Source organism: Ornithorhynchus anatinus, chromosome X2 (assembly GCF_004115215.2).
Source record: "Ornithorhynchus anatinus isolate Pmale09 chromosome X2, mOrnAna1.pri.v4, whole genome shotgun sequence".
Lineage (NCBI taxonomy): Eukaryota > Metazoa > Chordata > Mammalia > Monotremata > Ornithorhynchidae > Ornithorhynchus > Ornithorhynchus anatinus.
The window spans coordinates 4505792-4525392 of NC_041750.1; the positions used below are offsets into that span (position 1 = coordinate 4505792).

The following is a 19601-nucleotide window of genomic DNA, read 5'->3' on the forward strand; positions in this document are numbered from 1 at the left end:
GCTTAGTCCAGGGAGGGAGGGAAGTAGGGATGGAAGGAAAGGAAGGAAAGGAAGGAAGGAAAGGGAGGGAAGGAAAGGGAGGGAAGGAAGGAAGGAAGGAAGGAAGGAAGGAAGGAAGGGGAAGGGAAGGGAAGGAGGGAAGGAAGGAAGGAGGGAGGGAGGGAGGGAAGGAAAGGGAAGGAAGGAAGGAAGGAAGGAAGGAAGGAAAGGGAAGGGAAGGGAAGGGAAGGGAAGGGAAGGGAAGGGAAGGGAAGGGAAGGGAAGGAAGGAGTAATGTATAGAATGTGAGGATTCGGAGTTCTTCCCCTCCCTCGGCCCCCCGATGTGGGCCCCGGTGTGTGGGGGCCCGTGTTTCCGTCCGGAGGGCTTTCGAGGGAGGCAGCGGAAGCCGGAAGGCCCGGGGGGGAAGCGGGAGCGGGAGGCGCAGGATGGCGGCGGCGGCGGCGGCGGCGGGCGTGTCGTCGGTGTGGTGGGTATGGTGTGTGTGGTGTTCGGGGGGCGGCGGGGGCCGGCGGGGGCGCTGGCGGGGGCCGCGGTGTCCGGGGTCCCCGCTGTCCCTGTGGGCGGTGCTGCTGCCGCTGCTGCTGGCGCCCGCGCTCCCGCTCCCGCCCGCCGCCGCCGACATCACCGATGGCAACAGCGAGCACCTCAAGCGGGAGCACTCCCTCATCAAGCCCTATCAGGGTGAGACCCCCCGGGGGACCACCCGACCACCCAACGGGAACCTACCCCGAGTAACCGACCGGGAACACATCCCGGGATCCCACCCCGAGAACCCAGCGGGAACCCCCACCGCACCCCGACCACCCACCCCGGGAAACCCACCCCGAGAACCCCCCCGGGCCGAACGGGGTTCCCAACCGGGGCGTGGCAGGGACTATCCCCAGCAGGGAAGGATAACAACAACCCTAACGATAACTAATAATGGTATTTGTTAAGCGCTTATTGTGTGCCGAGCATTGTTCCAAGCGTTGGGGCGCATACAAAGTAAGCGGGTTGACCTATGTGGGGCGCACAGTCTTAATCCCTATTTTACAGAAGAGGGAACTGAGGCACAAATGACTTGCCCAAAGTCACCCAGCTGACGAGTGGCGGAGCCGGGATTAGAACCCACGACTTCTGACTCCCTTTCCACAGAGCCACGTTGCTTCTCATCCCAGGGTGGGGGAGAAGCAAGTAATCGATCCATAATAATAACCGTAATGATGGTAGTTGTTCAGCGCTTACTGTGTGCCGAGCACTGTTCTAAGCGCTGGGGTAGACACGAGATTAGCAGGTTAACTGTTTCGATCTCCATTTTACAGGGGAGGAAACTGAGGCACAGAGCAGTTAAAGTGACTTGCCCAAGATCACACGGCAGACATGTGGCAGAGCTGGGATCAGAACCCACGTCCTCTGACCCCCAAGCCTTGGCTCTTGCCACGAGGCCATGCTGCTTCCCATATAATCCATCAGTGTGTGATTTTATGCGCAGAGCACTGAACTAGGCGCTTGGCAGAGTACAGTATAACAGGTTTGGTAGGCAGGTTCCCTGCCCACACGAGCATACAGTCAGGAAGCAGCATGGTCTGGTGGAGCACGTTGGAGGTCTAATCATGGCCCCGCCACTGGCCTTCTGTGCAGCCTTGGGCAAATCACTTACCGCTCCCTGGGCCTCTATTTCCTTGTCTAAAAAATGGGTGCAGGGAAGCAATACTTGCCCTCCTTCCCCTTTAGACTGTGTGCCCCACATGGGTTAGGGAGTGTGTCTGATGTATTTGTCCTGAATCTACCCGAGCGCTTGGCTTGTAACAGGTACTTGACCCAAAAAACACATGTTGTCATTATTAGAGTTGTTGTTATTAAAAACTCCCAGGATGGGCTCTGGGTCGAGTTTACCTAGTGGGTTCAGGAAGTGGAGTGAGCCCAAGATCTGAACTCCACCCTTTCTCACTCTCAGTAGATTTAGGCCTACTGTCTTTAGGAGGGGGAAGAGTTAAAGTACTGCTGCACACGGTAGTTGTTCAATAAATACTATTGTAGAGCACTTACAGGTTGCACCGCTTGAGAAGCAGCTTGGCCTAGTGGCAAGAGGACGGGACTGGGAGTGAGAGGACCTGGCTTTCGATCCCCGTTCCACAGCTTGCCTGCTGGGTGACTTTGGACAAGTCACCTAACCACTCTGGGCCTCGGTTTCCTCATCCGCAAAATGGGGACTCAGTGCCTGTTCTCTCTCCTCCTTAGTCTGTGGGCCCCATGTGGAACAGGATTTGTGTCTGACCTGATTATCTTGTATCTACCCCAGCGCTTAGTACAGTACTTGGCCTAGAGTAAATGTTTAACAAATAACAATAATGATTAGAAGTTGTAGTGATACAGTAGAATGGGATTTGTTTGCGGCTTTACCACCGTCAGCCCTTCCCTCATCCTTATACAGCAGGGGGAGAATCAATGAATAGTATTTATTAAGCACCCGTAGGCAGAGCACTGTTCTAAGCATTTGGGAGGGAATAATAGTCTAGGTGGATATGCTTCCCTTTTCTTCAGGAGGCTCCAGTCCAGCCAGGGAGGCAAACACTAAAATAGATTACAGGTAGGCAGGAAGCAACTGAGTTGAAAGATATGTCTATAATTGGTGGGGTTCTGCGGGGGAAGGATGAATAATTAGGGAGTGAGGATTTGAGTCCAGAAGGCTCCCCCCCGCCCCCCACAGCCTCGGGCCTGGTGTGATCCAAACCGTTTGCTGGTTGCACTGCAGGGGTGGGGTCCAGCTCGATGCCCCTTTGGGACTTCCAAGGCAGCACGATGCTGACCAGCCAGTATGTCCGGCTGACCCCGGATGAGCGGAGCAAGGAGGGCTCCATCTGGAACCACCTGGTGAGTGTCGGCCCCCTCCTCCCTGCCCCGGCAAGGCCCGACCATCCCCAGTCTGGGCCGAAAAGACCCAAGATGGCGGCTCTGTGCCCTGTTGGCTCTTTGAAGCCTGTCCTCCTCTCTCCCACTTCCCTGAATTCCCTGCCTCTTTTCCATTCCCCACTCCCCGTGACCTCCAGCAGGACCTCTGTTAGAAACTGACTGCTTTCAAATGCAGGAAATTAGTCCAGGAGTGGGGGACCTGCCCTGTAAGGGAAGCATATTCCCAAAGTCTATAGCCTTGGTCTTCTTCTCCCTCTCCTTGCCCTCTTCAAAAGCCCATGGCAGGTTAATGGGGATAGGTTTTCATGGGGTTGGGGTGGGTCTGGGGGCGAAGAGAGGTGGTAAGTCAGCCCAGGGAGGTGAGAAGCTGTTAAGCTCTTACTCTTTAGCAAGCACTGTCCTGAGTCCTGGGACAGGTACCAGGTGATCAGGTCGGTGACATTCCCACACGGAGCTCACAGCCCAAATCGAGGGATGACAGGTGCCGAATCCCCAGTTTGCAGAAGAAGAACTGGAGGCCCAGAGGAGTTAAAAGACTTGCCCAAGGTTCCCCAGTAGGCATGGGGCAGAGTGTTTGTGTATGTGTGTGGGGGGGGGTGGAATGGGAGGGATGGGTTAGGGAGCCAGGGATGTGCCGGATGAGGGGAGGAGAAAAGGCCCGAGGTGTGGCCGGCACTGAGAATCTCTACCTTGGACCAGCCCTGCTTCCTTAAGGATTGGGAGATGCACGTCCACTTCAAAGTTCACGGCACGGGGAAGAAGAACCTTCATGGAGATGGCTTTGCCCTGTGGTATACCCGAGACCGCCTAATGCCAGGTACCCTAGACTTTTCCCCCTTCTCAGACTTGCCCCCCTCCCCACTGCCCCAGGGGGAGTGGGCAGACAGGGGGAGGGATCAGCAGCATTTTTGGGCCTGGGGTTAGTCGTGGCCATTCCCTTCTGCCTCTTGGAGGCTGCTTTGGGGGTGGGGTGGGTGCCTTTCATCCCCAGCCTGTTCAGGGATGCGCTTGGTGGGCTGCCAGCAGTCTCCTGCCCCTTATCAGTTGGTGTGGGAAGGCGAAACATCACCCAGGGCTATCGTGGCGAGGCGGTGAGCCATTTCCAGGTTTGGAGTTGCCCTTGGCCCGGGGCCTCTCCTGACGTCTGGTCCCCCTCGCCCGGGCGGCCCCCGCCTCCTCAATCCAGGCCCTGTCTTTGGAAGCAAGGATAACTTCCACGGCCTGGCGGTCTTCTTGGACACTTACCCGAATGACGAAACCACCGAGGTGGGTCTCGGCCCCGGCCGGGAGGGATGGGCTGATTGGGGGAAGACAGGGTGGTGGAGGTGATGGTGGTCATCCCGCCCCCCACCGTCTAACGGACGTTGTTGGGCTTCCAGCGAGTGTTCCCCTACATCTCGGTGATGGTGAACAACGGCACCCTGGCCTACGACCACAGCAAGGACGGGCGCTGGACGGAGCTGGCGGGCTGCACGGCCGACTTCCGGAACCAAAACCACGATACCTTCCTGGCCGTGCGCTACTCCCGGGGCCGACTGACGGTGCGTGGGGTGCGGGGTGGCGTGAGGGGAGGCGGCCCCCTCAGATACGGGGGCACGGAGGGGTGGCGGGGCCAGCTGAGAGCTCCCTAGGTCCCTGTGGGACAGGAGATCCCCATGGGACAGGAGATCGGGCCCTGCCAACCGGGGCCCTGCCTAGGTCCGGCCACCCCGCCGAATCATTGCTCCCGGCAACCCTAGGTGATGACAGATGTGGAAGACAAGAACGAGTGGAAGAACTGCATTGACATCTCGGGGGTACGGCTGCCCACTGGGTACTATTTTGGAGCCTCGGCTGGCACGGGGGACCTGTCCGGTGAGAGCCCGGGGCGGTTGGGACGTAGTCATTCCCTTGAGTTTGGCCAGGACTGTAAGCTTGTTGTGGGCAGGGAGTGTGTCCATTTATTGTTCTGTTGTACTCTCCCGAATGCTTAATACAGGGCTCTGCACACAGCGCTCAGTAAATACGATCGACTGATCGAGCCCTGGTGGAGTTCATAGATGCGATCCCCACCCTCGAGGAGCCGACAATGCCCAGCGTATGGAGCGCTGGACTGAGCGCTCGGGAGAGTCCAACGGTCTTCATAGACCTGATCCCGGCCCTCAGGAGTTGGCAGCCTGCCATGTGCGGAGCACTGGTCTAAGACCTCGGGAGCATCCAGTAGAGTTAGTAGATGATGGATCGTTGCTCTCAAGGAGTGTGCAGACTAGAGGCAGACGCTAAAGTAAAAGAATATAGTTCTTTGCTTACAGTAAATATCTCTTTTGTTGGTTAAATGGATTGGGGGGGGCACCGTCAGGGCGGTGGGCAAAGTTGGGGGTTTTCCCTGCCCTCGGACTCTTGGGATCAGGAAGCCCGTTCAGCCCAGCGTGGTACGGACCTCCTTCAGAGAGACCCCTGGGGTCAGCATGGGGCGGGGGGGCTCAACCTTGGGACACCCAGCCGATTCCCGGAAACAGCTCACTCCCGGAGCCCAGGGACCATGCAGGGAGACCAGAAGTCCAGAGTTCCAGTCATCCGCTCCTCTAGGGCCCGGCCACCGGCATGGCCCCGGCCGGCTTCACCCCCCCATGACTCTGTCCCCACAGACAATCACGACATCATCTCGCTCAAGCTGTTCCAGCTGATGGTGGAGCACAGCCCAGATGAGGAGAACATCGACTGGACCAAGATCGAGCCCAGCGTCAGCTTCCTCAAGTCCCCTAAAGGTCGGTCTGCCCCCCGCTTCTTGGCCCAGGGGTGTCTTGACCCTGAGAGGACTACCACCGCTCTGGTTCCTTCCTGCAGGAAAGGGGGAGGCGGGGTGGGATTCTGGGGGCCGGGCCGGGACGACCGAAAGGATTTTTCTTACCGCGGCCCATCTATGAGGGAATTTTTTGGTGGCTTATCCGCAGCATGCTGGCTTGCCCCCCCCAGCCCTCATCCCCTATCAATCAATCAATCAGTACTTATTGGGTGCCTGCTGCAGGCAGACCACTGTACTAAGTGGTCAGGGTAATATAGCAGGGGTAGAAGACATGATCTCTGTCCTAGAGGACTCACAGTCTCGTTGTCCCAGACACTTGGGAGAATCCGAGAGAGGTTTTAAACACGATCCCCGCCCTCAAAGATCTTAGGGCCTACTGGGTGCAGAACACTGTACTAAGCACTTGGGAGAGAACCAGAGATTTAGTAAGCCCTCAAGGAGGTACGCACCAGGGACTGTGGCCATTTTCGTCTGACCCTCATCTCCTCCCCTTCCACTCCACTCCCCCCCAGACAACGTGGATGACCCAACGGGGAACTTCCGCAGCGGCCCACTGACGGGCTGGAAGGTCTTCCTGCTGCTGCTCTGCTCCCTGCTGGGCATCATCGTGTGTGCCGTGGTCGGGGCCGTGGTCTTCCAGAAGCGGCAAGAGCGGAACAAGCGCTTCTACTGAGGGCCGGGGGCGGACCGGGGCCGGGAGAGGAGGGCCCAGGGCAGGGCCGGGCTGGGCCCCCCCCACCCCGTCGGGGCTCAGCCACTAATGTGAACTTTTCTACTGGAGATTGTACAAAAAACCAAACCCAACTACCCAACTCTTATTTCTTAACCTGTTTAAAAAGAAATAATTTAAAAAGTATTTTTGTCCGTTTCATTTGGGAGCAGGTGGGGTGGCGGAGCCTGGAGACTTCTTTCCCCCCCTCCTCCTCCATCTCCCCCATCCTGGTCCTCTTTCTTTCCATCGGCACAGCTGGCCCAGAGAAGTGGAGGGGACGAGGCCCCGGGAGATGAGCGGCCTCTCCCTGGAAGGAGAGGACTCCTTGGCCCAGCTCTGAGGCCGGGGATAGCACGCAATCCTCCTCCTTGGTAGGAAGTAGCGTGACCTAGTGGTTAGAGCCCGGGCCTTTTAGTCAGGAGGATCTGGGTTCTAGTTCCTGTTCCACCACTTGTCTGCTGTGTGATCTTCGGTAAGTCAGTTCGCTTCTCTGGGCCTCAGTTTCCTCATCTATTAAATGGGAATTAAGACTGTGTGCCCCATGTGGGACAGGGACTGTCCAACCTGATTAACTTGTGTCTTCCCCAGCGCTTAGTCCAGTGCCTGGCACACAGTAAGCCCTCAAATACCATCTAAAAAAAAAAAAGTTGGTCCCTGCATGCTCACACCTGTTCACACTCTCCATCCCTCTCTCATCACCAGACTTCTCCTTACTAACAGAAGTCACTATTTCCGTCTCTCTAGAGCAGGCGACCGAGCCTTGGGGGGTCAGGGCCCGATGGACCACGGTCTTTTTCTCCGCTGGCCCATGTAAGGCCAACTGCAGCTTGCCGGCCGGGGGAGCAGCAAGGTTTGCACAACGGCCAGTGACTCAACTCTCCTACTCCGGAGAGTTGGCCCCTTTCTCTCAAAAGGGAAGTGGTACGGGGCAAGGACCCTGCCACTGGCCTGCTTTGGGACCTTGGGCAAGTCACTTATCTTCTCTGCACTTCAGTTTCCTCCTCTGTAAAATAGGAATGAAGTGCCTGTTCTTTCTGGGTTGGGGGTTTTATTTTTAATGGTTTTTGTTAAGTGCTTACTATGCACCAGGCACTGTACTGAGCACTGGGGTAGATACAAGGTTGTCAGGTTGGACACAATCCATGTCCCACATGGGACTCACAGTGCTAATCCCTACGTTACAGATGAGGGAACTGAGGCATAGGGAAGTTAAGCGACTTACCCAAGGTCACACAGCAGACAAGTGGTGGAGCTGGGATTAGAACCCAGGGTCCTCCTTCGTCCTTCCCCAGATCCAATGGCTGTCCTAACATTCAAAGCCGATCCATCAATCAAAGCCCTCCTGAAATCCCACTTCCTCCAGTGAGTTTACCTTGATTTATTTCCCGGCACCCAAAACCATATAAATGCATCGTGATCCCTGGTGTTGAGTTTACAAAGTAACGGGAGAAACAGAAGTCAGAGAGCAATAACTGTATTCTTTAGAAGGCAATTATGGGATTGAACAGTAGGAGACCTAAATTCTAATCCCAGTTCTGCCACTGGCCTACTGGGTGATCTTGAGCAAGTCACTTCCCTGGCCCTCAGTTACCTCATCTGTAAAATGAGGATTAAAGAATGCTAGCCCATGTGGGATATGGACCCTGTCCAAGCTGACTATCTTATACCTACCCCAACACTTAGTTCAGGGCCTGGCACAAAATAAGCGCTTAAAAAATACCATTAACAAAGACGTTAGTATTGTTATTAGCAAGTGTATGGAAAACTGGGCTACTGACTGCATAAGTCAATATGTTTTAATAATGGTGGTATTTGTTAAGCACTCACTATGTGCAAAGCACTGTTCTAAGCGCTGGGGGGATACAAGGTGATCAGGATGTCCCACGTGGGGCTCACAGTTTTAATCCCCATTTTACAGATGAGGGAACTGAGGCCCAGAGACGTTAAGTGACTTGCCCAGCTGGCACTCACACAGCTGGCAAGCGGCGGAGTCAGGATTCAAACCCATGACCTCTGACTCCCAAGCCCGGGATCTTTCCACTGAGCCATGCTGCTTCATTTTAAGGGGGGCTAGGTAATACTATTTAATCAGTGGTATTTATTGAGCACTTACTGGGGAGAACACTATACTAAGTGATTGGGAGAGTACAGTACAATAGAATTAGACGTTCCCTGCCCATAACGAGCTATCGGTGTAGAGATATAAGTAAAATCAATCCTATTATTGAGTGTTTACTGTGTACAAAGCACTGTACCAAGCATTTAGGAGAGCCCAATGAAGCAGTGGAACGGAGTTGGTAGTCACATTCCCTGTCCACAACAAGCTTACAGTCTAGAGCGGGAGACAGGTCAATAGACCATGCATAAAACATGGACCCAAGTGAACAGCAAACAGCAGATAATTGTGAATTCTGAGTTGGCTCGTGTGTGCAGGGGTGTGTGTGTGTCAAGTCATTATAGGCGGGGAATGTGTTTATTGTTATATTGTACCCTCCCAAGCGCTTCGTACAGTGCTCTCTACATAGAAAGCGCTCCGTAAATACCACCGATTGAACGTATCTACTCATTCTGTTGTGCTCATTTTCAGAGCACTGAGTATTGGGTATCGTTTGGGTGCAGAGCACTGTACTAAGGGCTTGGGAGAGCACATTATAACGGTAAGCAGACACATTCCTTGCCCCACAACGAGTTTACAGTGGGGAGACAGACATCATTAGATAGAAAGGACAAGTATGGACGTCAGTGATGAGGGGCTGGTGAATAAAGGGAGCGAGTCAAGGCGACTCAGAGGGGATTAGGAGGAGAGGGGAGCTCAGCCGGGGAAGGCCTCTGTTGTAGTGTCCCAAACGTTCAGCACGGTGCCCTGCGCGTGGTAAGCGCTTAATAAACACTATTGAGTGAGAGACCGATTGGTGGATTGTGTGTGTGTGTGTGTGTGGAGAGGGAGGGGTGGGAGCTGAGGGGACGGGGTGGCGCGAAGCGTGTCGGGAGTTGTAGTCCTCCCTCCGCGGGGAAACTCGGTTTCCCAGGAGTCCCCGCGCGGCGGCGGCGGCGAGGGGCGAGGGGACGTGGCAGAGCGTCGGGGCCGGGCCCGGGCCCAGGCCCAGCCCCAGCCCCCCCCCAAGATGGCGGCGGGGGCGACGGCCACGCTGAGGCCGAGGGCAGCTGGCTCGGCCCGCGGGCCCCCGCTCGGCCTGGCCCTCTGGCTCCTGGCCGGCCTGGCGGCCCCAGGATCCGCCCTCTACTTCCACATCGGCGAGACGGAGAAGAAGTGCTTCATCGAGGAGATCCCGGACGAGACCATGGTCATAGGTGCGGGGGCCGGGCGGGGCCGTTGGTGGAGCCCCTGCAGGGTGCGGAGCCCCGCACGGACCGCCCGGGGGGACGGCCGGACGCACCGGCTCCCCGCCCCTGCCCGTCAGCGGCCCACAGGGTGCAGGTGGAGGGGAGGCCCCACGGACCCTGTCAGCCCCGGCCTTCCTCTCCTTCCTTCTCTTCCCCTTTCTGTCCCTCTGTCATCCCCGTCCTCCTCTTCCTCTCCTCCCTCTCCTGCATGTCCATTCTGTCCCCCTGTCATCCCCGTCCTCCCTCTCTTCCTCTTCCTCTCCTCCCTCTCCTTTCTGTTCCCCTGTCATCCCTGCCCCCCTTCTCCTCTTTCCTGTCCTCCCCTTCCTCCTCTTCCTCTTCCTCCTTGTCCTTTCTGCCCCCCGTCTTCTCTGTCCTCCTCTTTTTCCCTGTCCCCCCTGACCTCCCTGTCCTCCCCTTCCTTCTCTTCCCCTTTCTCCCCGTTTTCCCTGTCCTTTCCATCACCCCTCATCCCCATCCTTCCAGTCCCCCCCTTCCTTTCTGTCCCCCCATCACCCCCGTCCTCCCTGTCCTCCCCTTCCTCCTCTTCCTCCTTGTCCTTTCGGTCCCCCCGTCATCCCCATCTTTCCCATCCACCTCGACCTCCTCTTTCTCCTCTTCCCTTTCCTCCCTGTCCTTTCTGTCCCCCCGTCTTCCCCTTCTTCCTCCCTGTCTTCCCCTTTCTCTTCTTCCTCCCCGGCTTCCCCTTCGTCTTTCTCCCCTTCCTCTCCTTCCTCTTCCTCCCCATCCTCCCTTTCCTCCCCTTCCTTCCCTTCCCCTTCCCACAGCGTTCCCCCGGTGACCGGCCCCGCTCCACCCCGCAGGGAACTACCGGACCCAGCTGTACGACAAGCAGCGGGAAGAATACCAGCCCGCCACCCCGGGACTCGGCATGTTTGTGGAGGTGAAGGACCCCGACGACAAGGTAAGACCCTCCCCCTGGTTCGATCGGGATGAGAGCATGAGGCGTCAACTCCGCCCCGACCAGCTCGGGGATGGATCCCCAGGACCGGCGTCTGTCCCACCAGCCACCGTCTCCTTCCTTCCCTTAATATTAATAATAATAATAATGGTATTTGTTAAACACTATGTTCCACACACCATAGTAAGTGCTGGGTTGGATACAAGAAATTGGGTTGGATGCAGCCCCTGTCCCACGTGGGGCTCACCGTCCTAATCCCCACTTTACAGGTGAGGGAACTGAGGCACAGAGAAGTGAAGTGACTTGCCCAAGGGCACACTGCAGATAAGTGGCAGAGCCAGGATTAGAACCCTTGCCTTCTGACTCCCAGGCCTATGCTCTATCCTTTTTGCCATGCTGCTTCTCTTCCTCCCAGTTTGGTCTTGTGGGGATTTTCCTGGCTTAGGTGGGTGTCAACTTCTCATTTCGAGCACAGGGGCCATAGGGAACAGGGATTCTTCCTAAGAGAGGGGGCTCAGTTTAGTCATTTTGAGTTAGGAGGAGGAGCATGGAGGAGTGGGTAGAGCACGGGCTTGGGAGTCAGTACGTCATGGGTTCTAATCCTAGCTCTGCCACTTGTCTGCTGTGTGGCCTTGGGCAAGCCACTTCACTTCTCTGGACCTCAGTTATCTGTAAAATGGGGATTAAGACTGTGAGCCCCGTGCGGGACAAGGACTGCCCCGGTTTGCTTGTATCTACCCCAGCGCTTACTACTGTGCCTGGCACACAGCATGGCTCAGTGGAAAGAGCCCGGGCTTGGGAGTCAGAGGTCATGGGTTCGAATCCCAGCTCTGCCACTTGTCAGCTGTATGACTGTGGGCAAGTCACTTAACTTCTCTGTGCCTCAGTTACCTCATCTGTAAAATGGGGATTAAGACTGTGAGCCTCACGTGGGACAACCTGATTCCCCTGTCTGTACCTCAGCGCTTAGAACAGTGCTCTGCACATAGCGCTTAACAAATACCAATATTATTACATAGCTAGTGCTTAACAAATACCATAAGTAATTAATTACCACATACCAAACACTGTACCTGGTGCTGGAGTAAGTACAACACCATCGGTTCGCAGCCCCCATCCCACATGGGGCTCACAGACTGAGGTGGGCAGAGAGATCAGGTACGGAATCCCCATTTACAGATGAGGAGACTGGCCACCAGAGAAGTTTAGAGCCCTGCCCAAGGTTGCTCGGCAGAGGTGGGCATAGAACCCAGGCCTCCTGTCTTCCTGCCCTGTGCTCTTTCCAGTAGGCTATGCTGATGACCGGGAAGTTGTAGGCTTTGAGAAACTAGCATTCAGGGGCTTTTAAGGCTCTGTCAGAGACCTGGGATGAACGAGTCAGGGGTCCACGGCTCATGGGGGAGTGGACCCCCAACCAGAGCCTTTTCTGACCTTGGGTGGGAGCAGCTGGGGGAGGGGGTAGATCCAGCTCAAGGGTTTTGAGGTTTAATCCACTGTGCCGCAATGCATCCATCTGTTGAAAAGGGTATTTAGAGCCCTCCTGCCCCTCATGGGGAGCTCAAAGGGAGGTTGTGAGGCTGTGTGTGTGTGTGTGTGTGTGTGTGTAAGTCAGTCATATTTATTGTGGGCTTACTGTGTGTAGAGCACTGTCTGAAGCACTTGGGAGAGTACAGCACAACAATAAACAGACTCATTCCCTGCCCACATCAAGCTTACTGTCTAGAGGGGGACATGGACATTAATAGAAATAAATGAGTTGCACATAGGGACTTACACGCTGTGGGGCTGGGACGGGGGTGATGAATAAAGGTAACAAGAGTGACAGGGAAGGGAGTGGGAGAAGAGGAAAGGAGGGCTTAGTCAGGGAAGGCCTCTTGGAAGGTGCGTATGTGTGGTGTGTGTATGCGTGCTTGCGTTTTCCTGGTTTCAGCTCCCTGGCCAGAGGCCGAGTTGCCGCAGAGTTGACGCCCCGGGCCTTGTCTTCCAGGTGATCCTGTCGCGGCAGTACGGCTCCCAAGGCCGCTTCACGTTCACCTCACACACCCCCGGAGAGCACCAGATCTGCTTGCATTCCAACTCCACCAAGTTCTCCCTCTTTGCCGGAGGCATGCTGGTAAGGGGCCGACGCTCGGCCCGGGACGCCCACAGTCCCACGTCCACTCTCTGGTGACGCTCGGCCCGGGGCCAGGCCACAGAGAGCCATCAGGCGGTCCGCCGGTTATCGAGCGCTTACTCTGTGCAGAGCGCTGTACCGAGTGCTCTGGGGAGCGCCGTAACCCGTGAGTTTACCCGGGCTAGTGTTTACTGTGATAATTATAGTGCTGGTATTTAAGGGCATGCTGAGTAATGATAGTTGTAATTTAAGGGTTTGTTAAGGGCCTTATTTTTCGCCAAGCCCTGTGTTAAGCACTGGGGTTGATAGAGCACAATCAGATTGAACACAGTCCCTGTCCCACGTGGAGCTCACAGTCTAAGAGGGAGGAAGAAGAGGAATGTAGTACCCATTTTCAGATGAAGAAATGGAGACCCAGGGAACAGAAACGACTTACCCAAGGTCCCACAGCCAGGGTAGAACCCAGGTCTCCTGCCTCCCAGCCCTGGGTTCCTTCCCCCTGCGATGATCCAGCAGGGTAAGAGGGGTGGAGCCAACCTGTCTGGGAGCTAATGTGCCAAAGAGGACTGATGAATATCATGAGGTTTGATGATAATGATGGGGTCACCTGCAGTAAATGGCGGACAGTCAGTCAGTCGGGGCTATTTATTGAGTGCAGAGCACCGTCCTGTTTTGTGAACTTGGACGAGTCACTTCAACTGCTCCAGGCCTGTTTCCTCATCCGCAAATGGGATTGCAATAGGCTACGCGCCCTGTGAGGGACAAGGATGGTGTCTGGCCTCACGACCGTGAACTTCCCCGTGTGCTTAGCATGTAGCTCGTGCTTAATAAGTGCCCCCGGTGGTGGTTATTAAGTCCCCTGCCGCGGCGGGCCCTTGTGTTTCCCTGCAGAGAGTCCACCTCGACATCCAGGTGGGTGAACACGCCAACGATTATGCCGAGATCGCCGCCAAGGACAAGCTGAGTGAGCTGCAGCTGAGGGTCCGGCAGCTGGTGGAGCAGGTGGAGCAGATCCAGAAGGAGCAGAATTACCAGCGGGTGAGTGGGGGGCCGGGGGCTGAGGGGAGCCGCTCAGCGACTCCCTGTCGAGCTCTCATCGGGGCTGGAGTAGCGTGGCCTTGTGGCTAGATACTGGGCCTGGAAGTCACAAGGACCTGGGTTCTAATCCCGGCTCTGCCGCTTGTCTGCTGGGTGACCTTGAGCAAGTCACTTCACTTCTCTGGGTCTCAGTTACCTCATCTCTAAAGTGAGGATTAAGACTGCGAGCCCCATATGGCGCAGGGACCGTGTCCAACCCGACTTGCTCATATTCCCCCCAGTGCTTAGTACAGTGCCTGGCACATAATAAGTGCTTAACAAATATCATCATTATTATTTATTATCGAAGAGGCCTCATGGGGCGGCTTTCCAGCCTGTTCCTCCACTTCTCGCCTCCTTGCTCACAATGGACCGGGCCTGGGGAGGGAGGAAATTGGGGTACCCGGGGGGTGCCCAAGAGAGGACACCCTGGGCACTGCTCTGGGCACAGCCTGAAGCGGTAGGAGTCGGGAACCCCTGGCAAGTAGCGCGCCCCGCCCCCCCCCCCCCGGAGCCCAAGTCAGGGGTCGTCCAGCCGGTCTAAGGGTCCCCCTGTCCTTCGGCAGTGGCGGGAAGAGCGTTTCCGCCAGACGAGCGAGAGCACCAACCAGCGCGTCCTGTGGTGGTCCATCGCCCAGACTCTCATCCTCGTGGCCATCGGCGCCTGGCAGATGAGGCACCTCAAGAGCTTCTTTGAAGCCAAGAAGCTGGTGTGAGGGGGTCCGTCCCCCCGCCCCCCACACCGCCCCATCATCGCCGCACAAGTTCAAGGCGGGGCCGGGGCAGTGCCAGCCCCTCTCCCTCCCCCTCCAGCTCTGAAACTGGGGAGAAGGAGCTCCGGGGCAGCCCGCTTCACCCCGCCCCCACCCCGGGGCCTGGGAGGGACCTTCCGCTCCGAGCCGGCGCCGGGGGTGGCTTTCTCCAGCCAGTTCCTCTCCTGCTTCTTTGTCACCGGGAGGTGGGCACACCTCACTCAGCCCCCTCCCCGCCGAGGCCGACCACCCTCCCTCGGCTGACAGATATTCGGTCGCCGTGAGCGGCTCCACTCGCCCCTCGGGCCCGAAGGGCGGTCAGCGCGCGCTGCTGGGCCGTGTGCAGTAATGGGCAACGGGGGGCAGCCTCTTGGCAATTGGGGGGGGACCGGTGAACCCCGGAGGAGCGGGCGGGGGCCCCGTCGAGCACCTCAGAACCAGTGTTACCTATCAGGGATGTGCGTCTGTCTGTCCGTCCGTCCGCCATCCAGTTTTGGCTTTCCTTTTGTCTTCCTTTACTTCTGTTGACTCTCGCTTGGGGCTTTGCAGCGGGTCAGCCGGGAGGGTGGAGCGGCGAGGCGGTGTTACCTCCCCTCCACCCCCCACTGCTAAGGACGATGTGCCCTTCTCATCCGGCCCCCTTCTGGACGGGCACCGGCCTGCTCGTGGTGGGTCGTACACCCAGACCCTCAGAGCTAGGCCCCGGGAGGTCCCGAACGGCGTGTGGTAAACCCCGGCCTGAAGGCCTGGAAAAGCTCCGTTGCCACCTCCGCCCGCATCGCGCATCGCTTAGCCAGCAGAGGGGACCCCCCCACGGGGATCTGGGGTCCCGGCCCCACAGACTGTCCCGCCTGGAGGCCGTGGGATCGGGGCAGGGGAGGCCTGAGGGAGCAGCATCGGGGTGGGTACGAATGGGTGGCGAGCAACGCCCGAGACCCCGGAAGGGGAACTGGGGCAACAGGGATCTCTCTTTGTTACTGACTTTGTTTTGGAATAATTTTGGGTTTGTTACATGGTTTTCCCAATAAAGATTTTCTTTAGGGCCCGGTGGCTGGTTACCGTGTGTTCTCCTTCCAGGCTTTCTCCAACCAACCAGTTGCCATCTTTGGTGTCCCACCTCAGGTGGCTGTCACCAGGTCACCTCCACTTCATGAGAAGCAGCACACGGCCTAGTGGGAAATTCCGAGGCACAGGAGTCAGGAGACTCGGGTTCTAATCCTGGCCCCTCCTGACATGACTGTGGGCAAGTTGCTTCACCTCACTTCACACTTCACTTAGTGTCCTCATCTGTAAAATTAGTTCATTCAGTCCTGTTTTTTGAGTGCTTACTGTGTGCACAGCATTTTACTAAGAGCTTGGGAGAGTGCAATGTAACAATAAACAGTCACATTCTTGAGGATAAGATCCAGTCTCCCGTCTCCTTAGACTGTGAGCCCCGTGTAGAACAGAGACTGTGTCTGATCGGATTAGCTTCTGTCCCTTGGTCTGGTGGAAAGACCACAGGTCTGGGAATCAGAAGCACCTGGGTTCTATTCCTGGCCCCGCCACTTGTCTTTTGGGTGACTTCGGGCAAGTCCCTAAATTTCTCTGGGCCTCAGTCACCTCATCTTTAAAATCGGGATTAAGACTGTGAGCCCCGGGTGGAACTTGGACTGTGTCCAATCTGATTAACACACACATAACCCAGTGCTTAGTACAGTGCCTGGCACGTAGTAAGTGCTTTACAGATGCCACTAAAAGAAACAGCATTCTCACTAGGCCTCTAAATTTGAACATGTTGTAATGTACTGGGCTTCCATTGTATTTTGCCCCTAGTTGGGATTGAAAGCCGGTGAGTTTGGCCTTGACTTCAATCACCAGAATCTGAGGGAGGGCTACTCTGTGATCTTGAGCAAGTCACTTCACTTCTCTGTGCCTCAGTTACCTCATCTGTAAAATGGGGATTAAGACTGTGAGCCCCATGTGGGATAAGGGACTGTGTCCAACCTAATTAGCTTGTATCTTCCCCAGCATTTAGTACAATGCCTGGTATGTAGTAAGCACTAAAATACCATAAAAAGGGTGCAGGACTGTAATTTGAGGAGGGGGCAGGATAACTCCTGGTGGGGAAAGGTGTCCCTGACTGGCACAGGGGGAAAAGGAACATTATTATAAGCCCTGGTGGTAATAATAATAATAATTGTAATGGCATTTAAGTGTTCATTACGTGTCAAGCACTAGGGTAGATATGAGCTAGATACTCTTAAAAGATACTTCTGTTCAAGATCAGTGCGGGACTGTCCTTGCGTCTGACAGCCAACTCCTCACTTTTGGAAATAATTAGGGTATTTATCAAGAACTGTGCTAGTTACAAGATAGGATCAAACACTTGTCCCACTCCCTTCTGCATCACCCTGACTTGCTCCCTTCATTCAACCTTCCTCTCATCTCCACAGCATGTGTATATATCTAATTTATTTATGTCTCCCCCTCCAAACTGTGAGCTCATTACGGGCAGGGACTTTGTTGTTGTAGTGTCCTCTCCCAAGTGCTTAATACTGTGCTTAGCACACAGTAAGTGCTCAGTAAATATGACTGAATGAAACTCCCAAAATGAGGCTCGCAGTCTAAGAGGGAGGGAGAATATTATTAATATTAATATAATTAATATTAAGGCCCTGACTTAAATCCCTCATTTTTAAAATGAGGAAACTGAACTACAGAGAAGTAAAGTATCTTACCTTGGGTCACGCAACAGGCCGGTGGTGGAACAGGAATTACAACTCAGGTCTCCTGGCTCTCAGCCTCGTGCCCTTTCCCCACCTGCCGGTATGGCTTCTTTAAAGAATGGTACTATGGTTCTGAAATAACGCCTATAATAATAATGGTATTTAAGTGCTTACTATGTGCCAAGCACTGTACTAAAAGCTGGGGTAGATAGAAGATATTTAAGACAGACACAGTCCCAGTCCTAAAATCGAAGTAGGAGGAAGAATGAGATTTTAGTGGCCATTTTACAGTTGAGGGACATGAGGCCCAGTGAGGTTGAGTTGTCCCGGGTCACAGGGCAGGCAAGTGGCGGTGTTGGGATTAGAACTCGGGGCCTCCGAGTTCCGCGTGCTCTTTCCATTAGGCCTTGCTGCCTGTAAGGGAAGGGATGACAGTGGAGCTGGCTGACAAGAGGAGGGTGGCTAATTTTGGTCAGTTTCTTCCAGCCAGGGAAAGGATTCAGTTCCCTCCAGGGTTAGGGAGGGAGGGCTCGCTGCTAAGACCTAAGACCTTGTAGAGTGAGGCAGGAGCAAGGTGTCAACTGCTGTCCTAAGTCAGAGTCCAAAATCCCTGAAGATTTTCGTCAGGCATCATTTCCTCAGATTGATTCTGATCCCCAACCCTACCCCGCGACCTAAGGGGTGTGTATATGTAGTAGATGGCCGGTGGGAGTTTCGGGTAAGGGGGGAGATTTGGAGAGAAGCAGAGCTGTCACTGTCAAGTCCAAGGGCTAGAGCTAGGGAAGGGGTTCCCAAGACATGTGAAGGGAAGCCTTAGCAGTGGGGACTCCCCTTCAATTCTGTCCTCTTCCATCTCAACTGTGATATTAGCCTCCTTGTTGACCGCCCTTCCTCCAGACTTTCCCATCTCCAAGTCTATATTTCACACCCCTGCCCGGATCATTTTTCTAAAACATCATTATGTACGCATCTCCCAGTCCTCAAACCTCCAGTGATTGCCCACCCGCTTCCCCATCAAACAGAAGTTCTTTACATCGGCTTTAAGACGCTCAGTCTGCTCTCCCAGTAATTCATCCTCACTCCTCTCCCAGTACACCCCAGCCACCCAAACACTTTGCTCCCAACCTAGACACTGGATCTCATTCTTACCTCTCATGGCCAACCTCTTGCTCAAGTTCCTCCTCTGGCCTGAAACCCTCTCTCTCTTCATATCTAACAGGTTACCATTTTACCCATCTTCAAAGCCTACTAAAATCCCATCTCTTCCAGGAAGCCTTCCCTGACTAACCTCTCATCTTCCCACCCCCATTTCCCTCCCTACTGCATCATCTGTGCACTTCACTCCTCACCACTTAAGTACTCAATAATAATAAATAATAATTGTGGTATTTGTTAAGCGTCTACTGTGTGCCAGACCCTGTACTAAGCGTTGGGATGGATACAAGCAAATGGGGTTGGACCCAATCCCTGTCGCATGTGGGCTCACCGTCTCAATCCCTCTTCTACAGATGAGGTCACTGAGGCACAGAGAAGTGAAGTGACTTACCCAAGGTTACGTAGCAGAGAAGTCCATGGCATAGTGGTTAGAGAATGGGCCTGGGAGTCAGAAGGTCATGGTTTCTAATCCTGCCTCTGCTACTTAATAATAATAATAACGGTATTTGTTAGGCGCTTATTACGTGCCAAGCACTGTTCTAAGCCCTGGAGTAGATCCAAGGTCATCAGGTTGTCCATTGTAGGGGTCACGGTCTTCATCCCCATTTTAAAGACTAGGTCACCGGGTGACCTTAGGCAAGTCACTTCGCTTCTCTTCATTCATTCATTAACAAATACCAAAATTATTATATTAAAATGGGGATGAGGACTGTGAGCCCCATGTGGGGCACCCTGATGATCTCGTATCTACCCCAGAGAAGCAGCGTGGCTCATTGAAAAGAGCATGGGCTTAGGAGTCAGAGATCATGGGTTCGAATCCCGGCTCTGCCACTTGCCAGCTGTGTGACTGTGGGCAAGTCACTTCACTTCTCTGGGCCTCAGTTACCTCATCTGTAAAATGGGGATGAAGACTTTGAGCCCCACGGGGACAACCTGATGACCCTGTATCTCCCCCAGCGCTTAGAACAGTGCTCGGCACAGAGTCAGCGCTTAACAAATACCAACATCATTCATTCAATCGTATTACTATGTGCCGAGCACTGGACTAAGCGCTTGGAAGGGACAAATCGGCGGGTGTCCAGCTGGTGTCCGTGGGCAGGGCGGAACGTTTGCGGCGCCGGAACGGGAGGAGGCGGG

The 19601-nt window shown here is 55.1% G+C and overlaps 2 protein-coding genes across 2 annotated transcripts; both read left to right on the forward strand.

Moving 5' to 3' along the window:
* Nucleotides 1–413: 413 nt before the first annotated feature.
* On the forward strand, nt 414–6536 carry LMAN2 (lectin, mannose binding 2). The gene is made up of 8 exons (XM_029053444.1): nt 414–684; nt 2738–2856; nt 3595–3712; nt 4082–4161; nt 4275–4436; nt 4635–4749; nt 5523–5642; nt 6193–6536. Exons 1-8 carry the CDS (start codon nt 429–431, stop codon nt 6351–6353), a joined length of 1131 nt encoding a protein of 376 aa, XP_028909277.1. The 5' UTR covers nt 414–428; the 3' UTR covers nt 6354–6536.
* A 2954-nt stretch (nt 6537–9490) lies between these two features.
* TMED9 (transmembrane p24 trafficking protein 9) lies at nt 9491–15647 on the forward strand. Its single transcript, XM_029053415.2, has 5 exons — nt 9491–9704; nt 10562–10662; nt 12647–12772; nt 13664–13810; nt 14416–15647. The coding sequence occupies exons 1-5, from the start codon at nt 9518–9520 to the stop codon at nt 14563–14565; spliced, it is 711 nt and encodes a 236-aa protein (XP_028909248.1). The 5' UTR covers nt 9491–9517; the 3' UTR covers nt 14566–15647.
* Nucleotides 15648–19601: the final 3954 nt, after the last annotated feature.